This window comes from Moschus berezovskii, chromosome 12, assembly GCF_049115385.1.
Source record: "Moschus berezovskii isolate FMDL1 chromosome 12, NW_MosBer_1.0, whole genome shotgun sequence".
Classification (NCBI taxonomy): domain Eukaryota; kingdom Metazoa; phylum Chordata; class Mammalia; order Artiodactyla; family Moschidae; genus Moschus; species Moschus berezovskii.
In genome coordinates this window covers 68,542,983-68,565,932 of record NC_142471.1, presented here as the reverse complement: position 1 = coordinate 68,565,932, position 22,950 = coordinate 68,542,983, and the positions used below count along the sequence as shown (strand labels likewise).

Sequence of the window (22,950 nt, the reverse complement as noted above, 5' to 3'; positions counted from 1 at the left end):
AGATTTTCCTGAGGTCTCCAAGGTATTTTAATTTCTTTTTCTCTTTGAGACATTTGACAGCTTCCTTACTGAAAGTCTCTCCTGTAGTTTCCACAGCATTTCCCCCCCTCTAATTTCCCTCCTTTTTAGATAGTACTATCTTCAGAACTTTGTCATTGGTTCCTCTTTCTCCACCATCCTTTAAACGCTGGTTCAAAGTTCTGTTTGGGGCCCTTTTCTCTCTGCCTCCCTCCCCCATTATTACTTTTTTTAAACCCTCTTCCTAGACCATTTCTTTCCTTCTTGTGGCTTGAACCATTACCACTAGGACAATGGCTCCAAAATATTTATCTACAGCCAAGATATCTCTGCAGAGTTCCAACAGAAGGTATCCAAATGTCTACTACTAAATACTTTTGCCTGGATATTTAATAGACATTTCCTAAACATCATCTGATCGCCAAAGAATTGATGCTTTTGAACTGTGGTGCTGGAGAAGACTCTTGAGAGTCCCTTGGACTGCAAGGAGATCCAACCAGTCCACTCTAAAGGAGATCAATCCTGGGTGTTCATTGGAAGGACTGATGCTAAAGCTGAAACTGCAATACTTTGGCCACCTCATGCAAAGAGTTGACTCACTGGAAAAGACTCTGATGCTGGGAAAGGTTGGGGGCGGGAGGAGAAGGGGACGACAGAGAATGAGATCGCTGGATGGCATCACCGACTCTGTGGACATGAGTTTGAGTGAACTCCGGGAGTTGGTGATGGACAGGGAGGCCTGGCGTGCTGTGATTCATGGGGTCGCGGAGAGTCGGACACGACTGAGAGACTGAACTGAACTGAAACATCACCTTCCTCCCCAAATCTGCCAATTTCAGAATTTGCCACATTTAAAGAAACTGCTAATTCAACTTGTATCCAGTAGACTCCTGATCCAGGTTCCTTATGCTAATTTCTTTCTCGCGGTGCATTTCGGGAAACGTAGTCTTTGTGATGCTTGCTGGGAATTGTGGTCCGAACCAGCATCAGGCAGCGGGCGCCGGAGAACGTTATCAGCGGCAGGCTTTAGGACCCAGCGGGATACGGCGGGCTCGGGGTAAGGTTCGGGGGAGGTGGGGAGCGCGTCCGTGAGCCCGGAGCAGTGGCGGTGTCGGTGGCGTCGGGAACGAGCGGGCCCGGGAGCGGCGCGGGTGGTGGAGGAGGAGCCAGGGGCTCGGTAAGCGTTGCCGGCAGGGTCAGATTTCCGAACCTGGTCAACCTCTTCGGGTTCTGCCATACTAGGCCTTGGTCTGAGGCGGCCCTGGGGGCGGGGCCTGAGCTCGCCGGGGGGACGACGCGGGGAGAGGGAGGGAGGCAGGGCAGCTGCTGAGGCGGGCGGAGGCTGCGTGCCGCGGGGAGGAAGGGCCCCGAACGGCGGAGAGGAGCGAGAAGCCGAGCGCTCCTCCTTCAGCCGGTCCCTCTAACTCTCCAGTGCCGCTTCGGGTCCCTGGTGGGCTCTCCTGGCAGCCGAGGCGCTGACCTTTGACCCCGGCACGAGGCTGACCGGGACTCCGCAGGGTACCTTGAGAGCTTTTCTCCCAGGTCGTTCCCGCCCGAGTGGCGTTCACCCCTTCCTGGCCCTGAGGTGAGGGCGCGGAGTAAGACTCCGGAGAAGGGCTAGAGGAAGCCCTGTGTGCCGGAGTGTTCAGGTGTCCCGGAAGGGCTCCATCCTGTCCTTCTTTACAGTCTCTGACCGTCGAGCCCACCCTTCACATAAAGCTACCATGTTTTCTCTCGCTAACTAGGTGTGAACCGGGGAAACGAACCTGCTTCCAGTAAGGTGTAGGGAAGAAACAGGAAATAAAAGCTGGTTCCTTGGGGAAGGAGAACTATGGGAGGCTGAGGAGTGCTGCCTCTCGACGTGGAGAAGTAGAGGCTTGGGCAGGGCCCATTATATGTGGATCATCTGACCCGCCCCAGTTCCTCCTCTCCAGGAAAAGTTTTGCGTGTAGTGAGAGCTGTTTTTTTGCTATTCTGTACTCTCACTGACTTTGTAAAGGAGGGTAGATAGAGTTTGTGTCTGCTGTTAATTTAGCTCAAGTTAATTGGAATTATTTTCGGTGTGCCTTCCGTTGGTCTTGTGTGCACAGTACCTCCTGTGTGAGGGCTTTTCCAGATAGCAGATCAGTCTAGAAGAAAGGACGATTCTTCTTGTTAGGATTGTGAACGAGTACCCTCATTCTTTCCTTAGCGAACAGGGGAGGCTTTAAGGTATTTTCATAGGATGTTTAGGGATATATACTCGTTAGACATTTGAACTGTAATAATAAAACCTCTCTTGAAAACTCAAAGCAGTGTTATGAAAGTTAGACTTTTATATAGAGCCAAGTTCAGAAATCCATAAAATTTGGGGAAACTAACCAAGTAACAAATCGATCCAGGATGTATGAGGGTGAACTCTATTCAACACACATTTATGGAGCACTTATGTAACTGACTCTGGGGTTAGATATATGAGTATCAGGCCTCTTGCCTTTAGAGATGGCCCACACTGTCTGTGGAGTGTTTCTCAAGATAAATCCACTTCTTACTTTAAAAAAAAGAAGACTATCTTTCCCCAAGAACATCAGAGAGACATAGTCACATGAAAGTTGTAGTGCTGAATGTTACATATCCATTTAAAGGAATTTATTTGGTGTGAAGGAAATATTAACATTGCCTGGAGAGTCAGGGCAATCTGCAGGGAGGAAGTGTTTGAGTTGGGTGTTGGAAAATGAGTAGGAACTTGTGCAAGTAAGGAAAGGCATTCCAGTTGGAGACAACAGCATGAGCAAAGACATGGTGAAAGTCAGGAAAGAAAATAACATGACGTTTAAGTGTCAGAAATTTGTCTGAAACAGAATATGTGGTGGGGAAATTGCCTAGAGATGAGACGGAAAAGAGAGCCGGGAGCCATTGGAACTTTTTAATGTTAGGGAGTGACAGAAGTGCAGATTGATGGAGAAATGAGGCAGTGAGACTAATTAGAGTTGTTGCAATTGACTGAGAGTCTCAGTCAAGTGTGGCAGTGGGAATTAAGAGGAGGGGGAATGGATTTTAGAAGTATTTCTGAGATAGCTGCAATAGGACTTAGTGACTGTTTAGGGAGAGACAGTGGGCTAAGCTTTCTAATTTGAGAAACTGGGTAAATGGGAATTTCATTGACCAGGATATGGATTAGAAAAAGTAGAGCAGATTTTTTAAAGGGTTGGGTGGCTTTGGAAAAGGTATAGTGGAGATAGTCTGGTATGCTGAGATCAAGTTGATTGTGGGATATACCCATGGACATATTAGTAGGCAGATGGAAATAAGGAGGCCTGGTGAGCTTGATATTTTGGCAGTAGCTTGGAGGAAGGACATACATGAAAAAACTCCTGGGAAAATAATGTCTGTTTCTTTATAAGGAATTATTTGAATAGGCACTTCTTTCACTTAATAGTGAGCATCTCAAGGCAGGGACCATACCTCTTATTTTGTGTCCTTTTCCCCTTAGACCATGCTCATGTTGTTATAAGGTCTTGGTAAGTGTTAGTTGTTGAGCTAACAGGAAATCAATTTATTTTTGCTAGGTTGCAGTTACCTTTTGTGCTTTCCTTTAAGAAGATTATGGGAGTCTGTCTTATAATTTTCATTTTATACTTGGGTGGTATTCATGAGGCTTGTATTGTTCAACAGGAAAGGAGATGAAGAATGTGTGAGTGACGTTGTGCTGCTTGAGGAAGTTCAGGGCTTGAGCAGGAGATAGACAGTATTAATTTACAAGAGCTCCTGCTCTTGAGAAGAGGATCTGACAATGAATTCTCATTCTGGGAACTGTCAGAAAAAGGTGATTTTCAATCACAGTTTCCTGAAATCCTGTCAGTTTGAAGTTGGTTCCTCCTTCTGAAGGTACAAGTGCATTCCTTCTTATGTAAAATCACTTGAAAGGGAACCTGAGATAGTCATGTTTGTTTAAACCTCTTCATCTCTATTATTAATTTGTGAAAGTAGGCAGACTTTGTAGATTCTGATGGGACCAGATTGAATTCTCTTCTGTGGAGCTAGTTCACTTCTAGCAGGTACAGACTATGACCGAAAACCCAGAGTAGAGATTGGGGAAATCGTGATTTCGCCACTTGCTGCTTAGTCTTGGGCAAGTCCCTGAGTTAATTCCACTTTCAAGTGTAGGCTAGACACCCACTCTGAGGTAAACACCGTACAGAGCATAGGAACACGCACAAGATACGGATGCTGCCCCATAGTGGCTCATGTGCTTATTACTGAATCAGGCCGGTTCTGTCCTAGCATCTAGAAAATAGGGGTGATGCTTGTCAGATATAAAGTGGGAATGTGATATGAACATCAATTTGGAGTTTCCACAGAATTTTAACTGAATCTAGATTTTTGAATGTTCTACTAGTAAGCACTTGTTGTTTGTTTTTTTTTCGCACTAACGATATTCTCATTGAGCTACCAGAAAGATTTAGTGGCTGTACTCCTTTTTACTTGGGCAGAGTAAAATCCTCACTGTAAAATTATGGTATTAGTACCTACTTCATTTGCTTGTTGTAAGGATTAATACAGTATATTTAAATCACTTAGAACAGTGCCAAGTATATAGTGAGTACTTGGTAGTAGTATTTATTATACCACCTTGAGTGGGAGGCTGTGCTCTGAATGATATGGAGGAATGAATGATGAATTACATCCCCAGTAATTAAAATGAAACAAATGCTAGAACAAAAGGGTTGTGGCCTGATGTGGAGCTCTCTCTGATGAGAATTTAGGAGGACTTCCCTGGAGATCCAATGGTTAAGACTTTGCCCTTCCACTTCAGGGTGGAAGGGTTGGATCCCTGGTTGGGGAACTAAGATCCCATATGCTGTGCAGTGTGGCCAAAAAAAAAAAAAAAGACCATATGAAGGAGATTTAGAGAGGCAGCTTCAAGAATACAGGTCTCAAAAAAAAAAGAATACAGGTCTCACTCTCTTTTCATTTTGGGGGTATAAAAGACTTGGAGTGACTAGCAGTAAAAATCCATTAAAATGGAAAGGAGTTACATGCTTGTTTCAGATCCAGTCTGGGGGTAGAATTAGGGGAACCCGTGTCCCATGCTACTGAGAGAAGGTATGACAGGGAGTCATGTGGAACATGAGTATGTGAATCCAATTAGTGAGCTAAATATTTGGGGCCTTCAGAAAGGAAGAGGCGATACAGGAGCTAGTTTGAGAAATTAAGGGTTGGGATTTGAAGGTAAAAACACCTTGCATTATAGTTTTAGTGTTTACCTTGGGAGTGTGGAATGCCTTGCAGAAGGACATAGGGAGCAGATAACTTTTGCCTAAAAATTAAAAACACAAACCCTCACATCTGGAGGAACTAGGGAAATTTTTTAGGAGAGTCAGAAGACTATTTCTGACTTGGTAAACCTAGTGTGTATTGGGTGAATGGCTCATGATCAGAGTGCACTGGTATTATCTGACTCAGCCACAACTTCTGGGCAGACAGGATTTTCATCTCCTTCAGAAGGCACTATGGACTACTATAGTCAATGTGTTCCATATGATCTTTCACAGATGGGCAAACAGAGGCTAAGATCCTGAGAAAAGGGGATGGTGTTGGTGAGTAATATGGGGAGAATGAGGTGGAAGTAGGTGAGGATTGCTCCAGTGCCTTTCCTGGAGATGGCAGAAGTTTTATTCATCCTCTCAAAAATCTGTCCAGATGCTGCTTTCTTCTGAAGGCTTGTTTTAAGGCTTAGATGAGTACTTCTTAAACTTTAGTGAACATCAGAGTTATTTGGGGCAGGGTCTTAACCTCGGCATTATTGACTTATTGGCCTAGATAATTCTTTGTGTGGTAACCGTCCTGTAGGGTATTTAGCATCGTCCCTGGCCTCTACCCAGTAGATGCCAGTGGTACCTCCCCTTCCAGTTGTGACAACCCAGAATACCTCCAGGCATCTACAGATGTCCCTTGGGAGCCAGAATTACCCCAGTTCAGAACCACTGACTGGGGTCATTATTAGAATGTAGACCTCTGATCCTTGTTTTGAAAAGTCTGTTTCAGTAGTGGGGAGAGGGGTTTAGAAGTCTTACGTTTCCGGGAGCCTTGCCAGGAGATTCTGAAACATGTGATCACAGTTCTGCAGGGGTAAAGCATTTTCATCTTTCTGTCTTGTTTTATAGTATCTTTCCATTCATAATCAAGTTTTGGTGGAGAATTACCCTCAGAGCACTGACTTAGCTCAGTTAAGTTGTGTTAGTCGCTCAGTTGTGTCCAACTCTTTGCAACCCCGTGGAATGTAGCCTGCCAGGCTCTTCTGTCCATGGGATTCTCCAGGCAAGAATAGTGAAATCGGTTGCCATTCCTTTCTCAGGAGATCTTCCCAACTCAGGGATCGAACCCAGGTCTCCTGCATTGTAGGCAGATTCTTTACCATCTGAGCTACCAGGGAAGCCCTAGCTCAATTAAAATATAGTATCAGTTAGATCCTGTAGTGGATATCAATGTATTTCAGCCTTTTTTTCCCATTTATTATACTGAATACATCTATCAACTTGAGTAGACACTCAGAATCTTCAATTTTTCCTTCTAAGTTTTCTACTATTTCATTGATTTGTCTATCTCTTTTTCACTTCACCATTATCCATATTTATATACATATGCATGTAGCAGATAGTTTTCTTTTACTTCTTAGAATGGCACAATTACCTACAGGCAAACAAGTGATGAAACTCAAGATGTCTGGATACTCTACAGTTTGTCATTAAGGTCAGCAAGCGTGTACTCTTCCTCCTCACTCACCTGGAACCTCTTCAGTTTCTCTGCAGATGCAGCTTTGTTTATGTGTAGGTTATTCTACTTCTGTTCATCTCTGCTCAGTATAGTGTAGTGGTTAAGGGCTGAACTCAAACATCAGACTCTCTGGGTTTGAATCTCTACTTTCACTTATCCTGGCAAGTTTTTTTATTTTTGTTTTTTAACCACTTCATTCTTTAGTTTCCTTATTGTCAAGTTTGCTGGATCATAGGTTGTGAGGATAAATCAATGTGTTATAAAGTGCTTAGGACAGTGCTTGGTCTATAATAAGTGCTAAATAAGTGTCAACTCTTCATTGGTTATTTTAGATCAGTGTCATGTGTGCAAGTTGGAGTTCCTACTAGACTTTGTTCTAATGTTCTGCATCAGTTCAGTTCAGTTCAGTCGCTCAGTTGTGTCCGACTCTCCGCGACCCCATGAACTACAGCATGCCAGGCTTCCCTGTCCATCACCAACTCCCGGAGTACACTCAAACTCATGTCCACAGAGTTGGTGATGCCATCCAGCCATCTCATTCTCCGTCGTCCCCTTCTCCTCCTGCCCCCAACCTTTCCCGGCATCAGAGTCTTTTCCAGTGAGTCAACTCGTCGCATGAGGTGGCCAAAGTATTGCAGTTTCAGCTTTAGCATCAGTCCTTCCAATGAACATCCAGGATTGATCTCCTCTAGAATGGACTGGTTGGATCTCCTTGCAGTATAAGGGACTCTCAAGAGTCTTCTCCAACACCACAGTTCAAAAGCATCGATTCTTCGGCGATCAGCTTTCTTCACAGTCCAACTCTCACATCCATACATGACCACGGGAAAAACCATTGCCTTGACTAGACGGACCTTGGCTGGCAAAGTAATGTCTCTGCTTTTTAATATACTATCAAGGTTGGTCATAACTTTCCTTCCAAGGAGCAAGCGTCTTTTAATTTCATGGCTGCAATCAGCATTTGCAGTGATTTTGGATCCCCTAAAAATAAAGTCTGACACTGTTTCCACTGTTTTTCCATCTATTCGGGAATGGCAAACCACTTCAGTATACTTGCCTTGAGAACCCCATGAACAGTAACAAAGGGCAAAATGATAGGATACTGAATGAGGAATTCCCCAGGTCGGTAGGTGCCCAGTATGCTACTGGAGCTCAGTGGAGAAATAACTATAGAAGGAATAAAGGGATGGAGCAAAAGCAAAACCAATACCCAGCTGTGGATGTGACCAGTGATAGAAGCAAGGTCTGGTGCTGTAAAGAGCAATATTGCATAGGAACCTGGAATGTTAGGTCCATGAATCAAGGCAAATTGGAAGTGGTCAAACGGGAGATGGCAAGAGTGAACGTCGACATTCTAGGAATCAGTGAATTAAAATGGACTGGAATGGGTGAATTTAACTCGGATGACCATTATATCTACTACTGTGGGCAGGAAACCCTTAGAAGAAATGGAGTAGCCATCATGGTCAACAAAAGAGTCCAAAATGCAGTACTTGGATGCAATCTTAAAAATGACAGAATGATTTCTGTTCGTTTCCAAGGCAGACCATTCAATATTACAATAATCCAGGCCTATGCCCCAACCAGTAATGCTGAAGAAGCCGAAGTTAATCGGTTCTATGAAGACCTGCAAGACCTTTTAGAACTAACACCCAAAAAAGATGTCCTTTTCCTTATAGGGGACTGGAATGCAAAAGTAGGAAGTCAAGAAACACCTGGAGTAACAGGCAAATTTGGCCTTGGAGCACGGAATGAAGCAGGGCAAAGGCTAATAGAGTTTTGTCAAGAGAATGCACTGGTCATAGCAAACACCCTCTTCCAACAACACAAGAGAAGACTCTACACATGGACATCACCAGATGGTCAACACCGAAATCAGATTGATTATATTCTTTGCAACCAAAGATGGAGAAGCTGTATACAGTTAGCGAAAACAAGACCAGGAGCTGACTGTGGCTCAGATCATGAACTCCTTATTGCGAAATTCAGACTTAAATTGAAGAAAGTAGGGAAAACCACTCGACCATTCAGATATGACCTCAATCAAATCCCTTATGATTATACAGTGGAAGTGAGAAATAGATTTAAGGGACTAGATCTGATTGATAGAGTGCCTGATGAACTCTGGACGGAGGTTCGTGACATTGTCCAGGAGACAGGGACCAAGACCATCCCCATGTTCTGCATGGGTAGTGTTAAATTTTTATATATATATATATATATATACACACATATATGTATATATTTGTGAACACATCTATTATTTTGGATCAAGGAACAGTATGCATAATGTGAAGTGTATGACTTGATAATTCTTTTACACTTGTATATATATATATATATATGGCTTCCACTCAGGTCAAGATAGAGCACATTTCCGGTACCTCAGAAGGCTTCCTTATACTCCATCCCATTCATCTCCCTGCCCAGGGTAACAGCTATTCTAATCTCTGTCCCCACAGACTAATTTTACCTTTTTGAGTTTCATATAAATTAAATCATTAGTTTGTACTCGTTTCTTTCAAACATTTTTTATTCAGTATCTATTAGTTTATCAGTATTATTTCAATAGTTCTTTAAAATTTCTGTATAGTATTCTACTGTATATATTATACATATATATATATACTATAATTTTCCCATTCTATTGCTAATGGACTTTTGAATTCTCTTCATATATTTAAAAAAACTCACACTCAATAAGCTTTACAAAAACCTTTAAAAAAAGGAATTTTTATACTCTAGGCACTCTGGCATTTCTTTCTTTTTTGGCCGTGATGTGTGGCATCAGGTTCTTAGTTCCCCAACCAGGGATTGAACCTGGGCCCCCTTCAGTGGAAGCACGCAGCACTAACCACTGGACTACCAAGGAATTCCCTGGCATTTCTGTTTCTTGAACATGCCAAGTGTGTTCAAGTCTTGGGGCCTTTGAATTTGCTATTGCCTCTATCTGGAACACTTTTCTCAAGATTTCCACATGGCTGTTTTCTTCCTGTTAGTCTGATCTCAGTCCTCCTATCACTTTTCTTAGAGTCCTTCTTTAATTTGCTATCTGTAGTCCCCCTAGACAATTTTGCCTTCAAGATACTTATCATTATCTCAAGTTGTTTGTTGCTTTTCTTCCTCTAGTAGCATGAAAGCTCTGAAAGCAGGGATCTTGTTTGTCTTGTTCACTGCTGTACCCTTAATGCTTAGCACCTGAAAGGTGATCAGTATTAGTATTGTTGAATGAATGACTGCACGCCTGATCTGTGCATATTTTTTTCTTCCTGGATGGTGGGCACATTTATTTTTATTAATTTTCCTTCTTTCCCTTTGTTCTTTTCTTTTACTTCTTTTTGTTTTCTTCCACACTGGTTGAAATGTTTTGAGATGTATTTCTGAGCATCTACCTACACTAGTGTTTTGGAGCTTCATCAAGCAGTGAAGTGAGGTTGGTACTTGCTACCAGTCCATTACAAGTATGAACCTAAAACTCCAGACCATTACCTGAGCTGTTCCATACCCTCTTCCTGTTTTGTTGAGATATGATTTTTCAGCTCAGACGGTAAGGGATCTGCTTACAGTGTGGGAAGCCTGTGTTCAGTTCCTGGGTTGGGAAGATCCCCTGGCGAAGGGAATGGCAACCCACTCCAGTATTCTTGCCTTGAGGATCCCATGGACAGAGGAGCTTGGCAGGCTACAGTGCAAGAGTTCCTACAGAGTTGGACACGACTGAGTGACTAACACACACACACACACAATTTATGTTTAACACTGTATAACTTTACGGTATATAATATGATGATTTGATGTACATATATATTGTGAAATCGTTACCAATGATAAAGTTAGTTAACACATCCGTTACTTCACATGGTCACTTTTTTTCTTTTTTTTTTTGTGGTGAGAACATTTAAGATTTAATGTAGCAACTTTTAGATATATATTACAGTATTGTTAATTATAGTCACCAGGTTTTATGTTAGATTCCCAGAACTTACTTGTCTTATAACTGGAAGTTTGTACCCTTTGACCAGCATCTCTCCATTTGCCCTATTCCCCATCCCATGTGCAACCACCAGTCTAATCTACTCAATTTCTATTTGTTTTGCTTTTTTAGATTCCACATGCAACAAACAATATTTGTCTTTATCTGTCTGTCATTTTATTTAGCATACTGCCCTCAAGATTCATCTGTGTTGTTACAAATGGCAAGATTTCCTTCTTTTTTATGACTGAATGATATTCCACTGTATGTATATACCACTTTTTCTCTATCCATTTGTCCAGTGATGGACACTTAGGTTATTTCCATGGTTTTTTAAATTGTGAGTAATGCTGCAGTGAACATGAGAGTGCATCTCTTCAAGATAGTGACTTTATTTTCTTCAGATATATATGGAAGTGGGAGTGCTGGGTCATATGGTAGTTTTATCTTTAGTGTTTGAGGAACATCCATACTATTTTCTGTAGTAGCTGCACCAATTTACATCCCCACCAGCAGTGCACAAGGGTTCACTTTTCTGCACATTCTTGCCATGGCTTCTTGCCTTGGTTTTTGCTGTTGTTTGTTGTTCAGCCACTAAGTCATGTCCAACCCTTTGTGACCATATGGACTGTAGCATGCCAGTCTTCCCTGTCTTTCACTGTCCCCCAGAGTTTGCTCAAATTCATGTTCATTGAGTCAGTGATGCTGGGCTTCCCAGGTGGTGCTAGTGGTAAAGAACCCACCTGCCAATGCAGGTAGACATAAGAGATGCAGGTTCTATCCCTGGGTCTGGAAGATCCCCCAGAGAAGGGCATGGCAACCAACTCCAGTATTCTTGCCTGGAGAATTCCATGGATAGAGGAGCCTGGCATGCTGTAGTCCATAGGTTGCACAGAGTCGGACACGACTGAAGTGACTGAGCATGCAGGCACACACGAGTCAGTGATGCTATCTAAGCATCTCATCTTCTGCCACCCTCTTCTCCTCCTCCTTTCAGTCTTTTCCAGCATCAGGGTCTTTTCCAGTGAGTTGGCTCTTTGCATCAGGTAGCTACAATAGTGGAGCTTCAGGTTCAGCGTTAGTCCTTCCAATGAATATTCAGGGTTGATTAACTTTAAGATTGACTGGTTTGATCTCCTTGTAGTCCAAAAGACTTTTCAAGAGTCTTCTCCAGCACCACAATTCGAAGGCATCAATTCTTTGGCGCTCAGCCTTCTTGCGGTCCAACACATATTGGCAAATTGAAGCCAGAAAGAGAAAGGAAACTTATAGAATGAGTGTATAATAGTTGGGACTAAGACCAAAGACTTTTTTTAGATATTTTTCCCAGTTTTATTGAGAAATAATTGACGTACATCACTCTGTAAGTTTAAGGTGAACAGCATGATGGTTTGATTTATGTATATTTAGTGAAATGATTACCTCAATAGATTTAGTTTTTTAACCTTCATCATCTCATATAGATACAATGCTGCTGCTGCTGCTAAGTCGTTCAGTCGTGTCCGACTCTGTATGACCCCACAGACGGAAGCCCACCAGGCTCCCCCGTCCCTGGGATTCTCCAGGCAAGAGCAGTGGAGTGGGTTGCCATTTCCTTCTCCAATAGATACAATACCAAGACCTTAATAGATTAACTGATCACTCTGGAAATCAGAGTGAATTTCTATTAAGTTAATTTTCTGATACTAGAGTTGGCATATATTGTGCTTAAGAAGACAGATAAATGAGTAACTTGTTAAGTGTAACTAACATTCCTTGCCTGTGAAATACTGGAAGTATTTGACTTTAGGTTTTCAAATCTTGATATTTAATTATTTTATGCTGTAGGAATGTGAAGTGACATGCATTTAAGAAGTCTGTAGCTGGATTGCTTTAAGATATAGTTCTTATTGTATGACTTGGGTCTTTCAGAGAGAAGTTGTATGCAGGTCATGGGACCAGCAGTTCCTGAGGTTTAGGAATGAAAGACTTCATTGATTTACCATTGAGTTTGGGGGATTTGAAGCCATTCCTGTTTGGTGGTAGGTGAAATTAGCATTGAAAAGTTGCCTGATTATTTTTTATTACTTTGTCTACTATATCTTGTTTCTCAGAAACTGTGTTCCTACCTAAGATGACATTTCTGTGGGATTGCTGTGGCTTTGCTGTATTTGCTTCTTCACTAGAAGGATTTAAAAGCCCAGACCAACAGAGGTCATAGTGTAGTCATAGAATGCTTCTTTCTCTTCCTTGTAGTCCACAGCATTTTCTTTGTACTTTAAATCTGTTTATTTCTCACGATTTGCCTTGTACTATGGGTTCTGGTGGCTCAGATGGTAAAGAATCTGCCTGCAATGTGAGACCTGGGTTGGGTCCCTGGGTCAGGAAGTTCCCCTGGAGAAGAGCATGGCAACCCACTCTGGTATTCGTGTCTGAAAATTCCATGGGCAGAGGAGCCTGGTGGGCCACAGTCCATGGGGTCACAAAGAGTCAGATGGGACTGAGCGACTTAACACTTCATGGGTTGTTCTGTGCCTGTCTCTGCTAATAGATTTGAGCTCCTAGAGGATCCAGTTTGCAGTTTCCTTTTTGTAACTCCTTAGTGCCTCAGTTTGGAGAAGGCAATGGCAAGCCACTCCAGTACTCTTGCCTAGAAAATCCCATGGATGGAGGAGCCTGGTAGGCTGCAGGCTGCAGTCCGTGGGGTTGCTAAGGGTTGGACACGACTGAGCGAGTTCACTTCCACTTTTCACTTTCACACATTGGAGAAGGAACTGGCAACCCACTCCAGTGTTCTTGCCTGGAGAATCCCAGGGAAGGGGGAGCCTGGTGGGCTTCCGCCTATGGGGTCACACAGAGTTGGACACGACTGAAGTGACTTAGCAGCAGCAGCAGCAGCAGCAGTGCCTCAGTTAGAGCTTTACAGTATTTAGGTGTTCCTTTTGTGCTTGTGGTATTTCAGGGATGCTGAGAGAATCATTAGATAATGTGTCTAGTCCAGTCCTCTAGTTTTACTTGTAAGGAAACTGAGAAGCACAATGATTTACTCCGTGTCATCTAGTTGGTTGGGAGAGCTGTGTTCTAGTCTCAGTTCTGCTGGTTGTTCCGTTACTCTGGCTGCTGCTCAGCTGCTACTGGTTCTCTCTACAATAGGGGAGGATTGTGAAAGAGGAAAGAAACACTGGGAGGATATAAACAGATTACACTTACATTACTGATGTACTGCAATTTACTGTTCTACCAGTCACATATTTTACTTTCAATTTTGGGAGCACAGGCTTCATTTTCTGAGACCCCAGAAAGACTTTTTTAAAGAGTTCTATACTTCTTCTAGTTTGCATTCTAGAAATACCCTTCTTTGTTGTGCTCATTGGGTAGAAGTGCTGGCAAAAGGAGGGGACTTTTATGTTGTCAGTTTCTAGTCACACTTCAGACAGCTTGGGTGGTAAATTTCAGGTGCCTGTGATGATGACAGAGAATAATGAGTTGAGGTCCTTCGTTGAATTTCCCCCTGCTCCAGATGGAAGGAGAGTGATGAAAAGAATTTAATTTCTTAGGAAATTTGGTACTTTCGGTTGAAATTGTTTTTCCTTCCTCTCCTATTCCCTTTTGCTTATTAGAAAGTATTGATTCCGAAATAGAGAAAGTGAGTTTATTAGATTTGGGGTGGACATTGATTAGCTGTAACCTAATTATAAATCCTCAGAAGGAGATGTTTGTAAACATGTGCTTTTCGCATCCAGGGACTTTGGTTCCCACTGTTTCTGTTAATCAACTGGTTGAAGCTGAGCACATGAAAGATCTATATCCACTGAGCTTAGAATTGCATTGCTTTTGATTTATTTTAATAGGATCCTCTTGATTTCCAATTTATTTTTCCCCGATAAGGACATCTTCCTCTTGACAACCTATTTAAAAGACACAGGAATGTTTTCAATGGAGCCTTTATTTCATGCTTTAAGGCAAAGCGATGATCAATATAGTGTAAATTGCCTGAAAGAATCTTCTTTTTTTGTTGTTGCTGTTATTTTTTCCTTCAGTTTTCTCTGGATCATAAAGGAATAAGAGGTCTTAGTGAGGCTTTGATAGAGATAAGTCTAACTAAAATTTTAGGTTAGACGTAGGACTTCTCAGTGACAGGCATATACTGAGCATTTACTGCAAACCAAGTGCTTATGAAAAGGTATAAGATACAGCCCCTGTGCTAAGGATGCAAAACTTCTAGTGAGGAAATTTTCTGTGCGTTTAGAGTTCAAAAATGCGTCTCCTTTGGGGCTATATGTATAAGAGAAAGATGATATCTGAGACAGAGTCTTTTATGCTGTTGGATTCATCTATTCCTTAAAGTTTTGATTTTGATTTGAAACATAGTGTATATTTTCCAAATGTCATTGAACAAGATTAATTTTCTGCTGCTTTGGATTTGTCTGAAAGTGAAATCAGTCTCCTCACTACCATCCGTACTTGCCATTGGATAAAATTAAGTTTAACAACTAAAGCCTAAGATTTAAGGGAAAGAGAGGAATTTTGTCAACAGAAGAAAACATTTGGGAAGTGAGAAAATGTGTGTAAATCCATGTGGAGACCTGTGGCATTTTAAGTTCTCACTTGGAAAAAATTGAGGATTCCTTGAAGCAAGTTGGGAAAATTTGGGCGTGATTTGTGGAACTGCTTTTATAGAGAATTTAAAAATATACTGAAGTTATATACATGTATATATATAATTAAATTTGAAGGGAGTTATATTTGGTTATTTTGAAATTAATTTAATTTTTGGTCTTTTAACTACTGTTTTCTGCCTTGGGTTTCCTTGAAGAGGAATTTCTGAAGACAGTCAGGTCCAGTGTGATTTATGTGACAGTGAAGGCCAAGTACTTTGCAGTGAGGAGGACCTACTTACTTTGGGGAAATCAATGGAGCACATCAGTCTGCAGCACACTTCCTGCCTTAATGGTCCTAAGCTCGATCAATACTTGAAATTTAACTTCACCATCAGTCTGTGGGCAGTGTGTGCTTTGCAGCCTTTCCTCCATCAAACTCAAATATATGACCAGACCTATTACAGATGGAGCTAGTTACACTTTCTTGCTTGGTTTTGGATCTTCTTTAAGTCTTTCCACTGGCATGTTTTAAGGATGTAAAATGTGTTTTGCTGTAGACCAAGTTATGATTTAAACCTTGAAATTACCTGGTCAGAGGAGGGGATGTTGGACAAATGCACAAAATCTATAGCATGATTATTTATTATTTCTTCTTCCTAAAAAATTTCCCATCGAGAGGTATTTCAATAGACTCTCTAACAGCGTCTCTAGCACTAACTGTCGCTTTCTTTTCGCAGATTCTCTCACCATGGCACAGGTAGAGAAACGAGGGGGTTTGCTCCGGAAATCTTCAGCCTCCAAAAAACCATTGAAGGAAAAAGTGGTGCTGATGTATGATGAAATCTTCATGGTAAGGCCTGGAGCTCTGACATTTTTCACAACTTGACTCCTTAGTTTCTTGTTCTAAAATGAGAATTAACCTCACCTCTGCCTGCTACTTTCTAGTTCTTCAGTGGGAAAAAGAGAACAAAGGTGAGAGTAAGCTCTCTCATAGTAGAAATTATGATCATGTGTTAATTAACGTAGATTGTTATTATGTTGTTCTTATAGATTGTTGCCTCTAGCTGGGCAAAACATTTGAAAGAGGATGGCTCTTTCTGAATATATTTAAGAGTTGTCTTCCTTATGATTTGACTTAAGGACTTTTTTTTCCTAGATGTCCCTTGAAGTTCCCTTTGGCCCTAGAATTCTATGGTATTCAGATATTTTAAAAAGATGCACTGTTACATTCTGTCTTAAGTTGTTAGTGGATAGGAACAATTGCTTAGTTAGGTTGTTTCATCCTCCAACTCTATGAGATGACTAAGGAATTATTAGCAATTAGATTGGGGATTTCTTGGGGTCTTCAGAACTGTGTATTGACCGTGGTCCATTCCGGTGTTGTAAAATACACTCTACCATGGAAGTTTAGAATAATTAGATACCCTGCATATGTACTTAACTTCTGAAATCTTGGTCATAAGTAGTACATGTAAATGTGTAAAACATGTTATTCTTGTAAAAGGAGTTGCATATCTTGTGTAATTCTGTGGACTCTCTTTCCTAAAAGGAAAATAGTGATAATATTTACCCTACCTGGCTCACTGGGCTGTTGTTGTATTTCATGTATGTGAATGGGCCTGAAAACTGAGCACCTATAAAAGTACAATGGGGTTGTATCAGAATATGTCTAACTGGTTCTTCACTTCTTGCTAAGAAGAGGAAGATTTGAGGGAGATTCTTAGAGTCATTTAACTTCTGGTGAAGGGAATATATATCCATGTACAATGTCTTCCATTTGGGGAAGACAAAAATATTGTTCCCCATTATAGCTGTTTGGAATGACCAGGCATTTTCAGAGTTAATTGTGAGAGGTAAGGTTGACCCTGTGAAAGGCAGGTAGTGACTCTTTCAAATGTGTTCTTAATGCTTTGGTGTTAGCTGGGTATACTGAATCTACTTATCTTCTGGTTTCAGACAGAGGACCCTAGTAAGTGTAGCCCTCGGTTTTGGGAGGAGCTCTTCCTCATGAAGGTAAGATTTGGTGGCATCTGTGGATTTTCCTGGTAACTGAGATTGCCTTCACATGTGTTCTAGGTGCTACACTAAAAATGTACTCAGGCCCTTGTTGTTTCCATGTTAGGTGAATTTAGAGTACCTGGAAGGCAAGTTGGAGTCTCTTGATGGTGAGGAGTTAATGAAAATCAAGGACAATATTAATTGCTTATTTCAACACTGCATCCAGGCTCTGGGAGAGGAACATCCAATTCGAGTGGTTAATGCATTGCAGGTACATGGCTGGGAGACTGGGGAAGTCTTGTTTATAAACTGTAATACATCTATTGGAACTTGAGGAACCTAAAATTACCCTTAGGCTTGAGGCTTTTTTTCCCTTTATTTCTTTAAGTAACCAAACATCTGTGCTATGTTTGATTTAGCTATCTTCCTGGTTAATCAAATGGACACCTATAGTAGTAATCTTGTCCATTTGTATGATTTGATCTAATGCCAAGGTGGATTGTTTGACAGAATTTTTATTATTACTTGAAGGAAGGTAAAAGAGAAGAAACTCCAGAAAGGATTCTTAGTCTAAAGCAAAAATCATAAGACTTTCTTAATTAAATAAATAGTACTTTCTTATATAAACAGTATTGTCTCACTAGATCAAAAGTTCTTATTCTGAGGTTTCAGAAGGTCCTTGACTCCCTGTAGTTTTATGTAATATTTTATGTGTATATGTACATTATGTGTATATGTACATTTTTTCGGAAAGAGGGCTTTCATCAGATTCTCAAAAGGGTCTGTTACTCTAAAAACATTAAGAATCATTGTTCTTAATGCTAAGTGGCATTATCGTACGGAAGATTCATGAATGATTATTTCTTGAATTACTGTTACGCCTAACATTGAGCTGGTGGAATACATTATAGTCTTCTTGAAGGTAAAGGTGGTTTTATTCAATAGTTTGTTCCTGGTGTGTAGATCAGTGCCTGGCAGGTAGCGTTCTAGAAGTAAATTTTTTTGAAAGAATGAGGGGCAAAATTTCTAAAATTTATAGTTTAGTAGCTCCAGTGTAGCCTAGATTGAGCTGAGTACCTAGGGTAGTGATTGACAAGTTTAGAATATGAAGAAGTCATGACAGTGTAAAGAATTTTATTGGAACTTTTGGTAGATCAGGTTTAAGTTTCTAACTTACAAGTTGGGCTGATCACTTTGTGAGCTCCAGTTTTCTCATTTGTAGAATGTAGAAATTACCTTTTGAGCTGATGCCCCAGGAAGAAGGACCATATTTATCCTGTATCTTTCTTAACTTTTGGACAGTAAGTTCTACATTTTGAGCATCACAGTTGTTGGGACCTCTTCACTGCTAATTGAAATGAAAGTTGGAAATTGTACTTCCTGTAATTACAGTGACTTGCTGTGGGGGCTTGAATTGTAAACTTTTTAGTTCAGTGGAAATATATTGACATTAAGTCACTTGGTAAACCATAGAATTATAGTACATTATTGTAATAATTGATATTTATTGAGCTTTAACAAAGTTAAGTTCCAGGCTATTCCAGGAATTTTAACAGAGTTCCAAGGACTATTCTAAGTGCCTTACAGTATTAATTCACATAGTCTTGATATCATCCTTATGAGATTAATGCTATTATTATCCCGTTGTATAGATGAGAAAAATGAGGCACTGAAAAGTTAACTGATTTGTCGAGGCTCACACAGTTAGTAAGTAGTGGATGGGGATTGTAATGAATTTTTAAGATTTAAATTTATCAATTGTTATCATACAGGGTTTTCTATAGTTATTAAAAATAATTACTAAAGATGATAAACTATTATGTAAATTCTAAAATTAATTTTAAATAAGGGAAAGCTCTATCAACCCTATGATTCAGGCTCAAAAACGGTTTCTTATTTTTGAATATCACCTTCCAATCTTTGTCTGCAGTGTTATTTTTAAAAAGAGGATGGCCAGAAAAGAAAAAAAAGATGATAGTTTCAGATGCTATTCGTCTTTTAATTTCTAGATTTTGCACATATTAAGACCCCAACTGCATTCTGGAGCTCAGAGCATAGAGCAGTTGATTGTCAGCTATATGAGAAGGTTCTGAGGTTGTAGTGTGAGGCTACTGATCCAATGCCCTTTGCATTTTGAGACTTTCTTTCTAGAAAGATTTCTTTCTCTCATCTCTGCAGACCTTGTGTGCACTCATTCGAGGAGTCCATCAAAAGAATAAGTCTACCTCTGGGTTTGACATTATCAACATGCTGATGGGCTTTGACAAGGCGGAGCTGTGCATGAAGGTGAGGCATAAGCTGCAGATGTGCCTGTGGGTGTCTGCTTCTGACAGCTGTTGAGGAGCACCATCTGCAGACAGATGTTCTAGACATCTAACTCAGATAGACATAGATGATTGAATTGGCCTTGAATTTGGATATTTTTACAGATTTGGTTTATCCTTTAATAAAGGAAAATTTGAAATTCAGATTTGTATTGAGGCATCCTTTCCCTGGAGAATAAATACTGAGCAGCTTGTGATTTACATCATGATCATACTTCCTTAAAAGCATATGAGAATTTAAATAGAAGGTAACAAATTAATACACAAGGATACTTTAGATCTAAACTTTTAAGTTTTCTTATTTAACACAGTGACTTTATCAGAATTTTCATTTCTACTGTTTGATGCTTTTTGAGAAATAGTGTTATCAGTATGTAATTCACATATCATACAGTTCATCCTTTTATGGTGTATAACCAGTAGTTTTTAGTATATTCATGGAGTTGCACAACCATCACCACTGTTAACTCAGAACATTTTCATCACCCCAAAAAGAAAATATGTGCCCATTATTAGTCATTCCTTATTTCTTCTTCTCTCCAGCCTCTGGCAACCATTAATATGTTTTATATCTCGATAGGTTCACCTCTACTGTACCTTCTCATATAAATGGAGTCATATCATATGTAGTCTTTTGTGTCTGGCTTCTTTCACTCAGCAAAGTGTTTTCAAGGTTCATCCATGTTGTAGCACGTACTTCATTCCTTTTTTTGGCTGCTTAGTATTCAACTGTATGAATGTATCATATTATTTTACTTATCCATTCATCAGTTGATAGACATTTGAGATGTTTCAGCATTTTGGCTGCTATGAATAATGCTGCTGTGAAGTGCATGTAAATGTGGACATATGTTTTTAATCCTCTTAGGTATATACCTAGGAGTAGAATTACTGGATCATATGGTAATTCTATGCTTAACATTTTGAGGAGATTCCAAACTGTTTACCAAAGTGGCGATACCATTTTACATTTTCCCCAGCAGTATGTATGTGTGTTTGTGTGTGTGTGTGAAATATCTATTCAGATCCTTTGCCCATTTGTAGGTTGAATTATTTGTCTTTTCATTGTTGAGTTGTAAGAGTTCTTTACATATTTTGGGTACAAATCCCTTATCAGATATCTGATTTGTAATACTGTCACTATCTTGAATGAATATTGTTCATAATATGAACTTTGAAGAACTCATATTCTCTCATTCACTAAATTTAAAATAAAGAAATCTCTATGCCAAAGAATGGGCTTCCCTATTGGGTCAGATGGTAAAGAATCCACCTGCAACCTGGAAGACCTGGGTTTGATCCCTGGATTGGAAAGATCCCCTGGAAGAGGGCTTGGCAACCCACTCCAGTGTTCTTGCCTGGAGAATCCCATGGTCGGAGGAGCCTGGTGGACTACAGTCCATGGGGTCACAAAGAGTTGGACACAACTGAGCGACTTAAGTACAGCACAGCACATGCAAAAGAATCCTTATAGTGAATCAGTTCAGTTCAGTTCAGTCACTCAGTCGTGTCTGACTCTTTGCAACCCCGTGAATCACAGTACTCCAGGCCTCCCTGTCCATCACCAACTCCCGGAGTTCACTCAAACTCATGTCCATCGAGACGGTGATGCCATCCAGCCATCTCATTCTCTGTCGTCCCCTTCTCCTCCCGCCCCCAATCCTTCCCAGCATCAGAGTCTTTTCCAGTCAGTCAACTCTTTGCATGAGGTGGCCAAAGTATTGGAGTTTCAGCTTTAGCTTCAGTCCTTCCAATGAACACCCAGGATTGATCTCCTTTAGAATGGACTGGTTGGATCTCCTTGCAGTCCAAGGGACTCTCAAGAGTCTTCTCCAGCACCACAGTTCACAAGCATCAATTCTTCGGCTTTCTTCACAGTCCAACTCTCACATCCATACATGACCACGGGAAAAACCATAGCCTTGACTAGACGGACCTTTGTTGGCAAAGTAATGTCTCTGCTTTTTAATAGACTATCTAGGTTGGTCATAACTTTCCAAGGAGTAAGCGTCTTTTAATTTCCTGGCTGCAATCAGCATCCGCAGTGATTTTGGAGCCCAAACAGTCTGACACTGTTTCCACTGTTTTCCCATCTATTTGCCATTAAGTGATGGGACCAGATGCCATGATCTTTGTTTTCTGAATGTTGAACTTCAAGCCAGCCTTTTCACTCTCCTCTTTCACTTTCATCAAGAGGCTTTTTAGTTCCTCTTCACTTTCTGCCATAAGGGTGGTGTCATCTGCATATCTGAGGTTATTGATATTTCTCCCAGCAATCTTGATTCCAGCTTGTGCTTCTTCCAGCCCAGCGTTCCTCATGATGTACTCTGCATATAAGTTAAATAAGCAGGGTGACAATATACAGCCTTGACGCATTCCTTTTCCTATTTGGAACCAGTCTGTTGTTCCATGTACAGTTCTGACTGTTGCTTCCTGACCTGCATACAGGTTTCTCAAGAGGCAGGTTATAGTGAATAGGTTATTTTAAAAAAGTTATGAATATGCAATTAGGAGTGCACAAAGATTTAGTACCTGGAGTCATTTTTTTTTTTTTTTAATTTTTTTTGGCCATACTGCATGGCATATGGGATCTTAGTTCCTTGTCTAGGGATTGAACTGTTGACTCCTGCATTGGAAGTATGAAGTCTTAACCACTGGACTGCCAGGAAATTGCCTGCCTTCATTCTTTTGACAAACATTTATTAGGCTCCTGGTGCCAGGCACTGGGGATCCAGAGGCAAATCTGACATGGCAACCATCCTCAGAAAACTGTTAGATTAGTCTTCATTTTTCTCCCTTCCTCCAGACCTAACATCTTTAAGTCTATCATCCACACTGACACCAGAGTGATGTATCTTAACACTCAAATCTTGGTTAAAACCCTTCATTAGTTTCCTATCACTGGAAGGGTAAAGACCAAACTTCCTCATTAGCCTTGTATAACTTTTGTGATCTTCTTTCTATTTATTTCTCAAATTGCATCTCTCATCACTGTGCCTCACCGTTCCATAATAACAAACTGCTTGTATTCCAGCTGCACACCCAGGACTATTTTCATTCTTTGTGTGTCTTTGATCATGCTGATGTCTGTCTAGAATTCCTTTCCTCCTGAAGTTTTAATTAATTCTTACTGATTTTTCAAAGTACAACCTGTCCTTTAAGAGTTCTGGAATAGGTAACATCACAGCTAATTCCTTTCCTCCATATGTATTTATGTCATAGTAATCATTAAGTTAAAACTGTTTACTTATTTTTCTCTCCTATTAGACTAAAAACGCCTTGAGAGCAAAGGTCATTGTCTTAT

At 40.7% G+C, this 22,950-nt stretch overlaps 1 protein-coding gene across 4 annotated transcripts in view; it reads left to right on the top strand.

The window, feature by feature from the left end:
* Nucleotides 1–987: 987 nt before the first annotated feature.
* Nucleotides 988–22,950, top strand: part of ARMH3 (armadillo like helical domain containing 3) — a 183,164-nt gene continuing 161,201 nt past the window's right edge. For 2 of the 4 annotated variants that reach the window (XR_008685754.2, XM_055424802.2), the window contains exons 1-5: nucleotides 1,063–1,195; nucleotides 16,062–16,174; nucleotides 17,281–17,337; nucleotides 17,447–17,593; nucleotides 19,501–19,608. Coding sequence is in view for 3 of the 4 variants with exons in the window: in XM_055424802.2 (XP_055280777.1) it covers nucleotides 16,073–16,174; nucleotides 17,281–17,337; nucleotides 17,447–17,593; nucleotides 19,501–19,608 (414 nt within the window). In the remaining variant the exon portion in view is untranslated. Of the gene's footprint in view, nucleotides 1,196–1,280; nucleotides 1,604–16,061; nucleotides 16,175–17,280; nucleotides 17,338–17,446; nucleotides 17,594–19,500; nucleotides 19,609–22,950 lie in introns of those variants that run through there. The other 2 variants (XM_055424803.2, XM_055424804.2) reach the window with 2 other exon arrangements.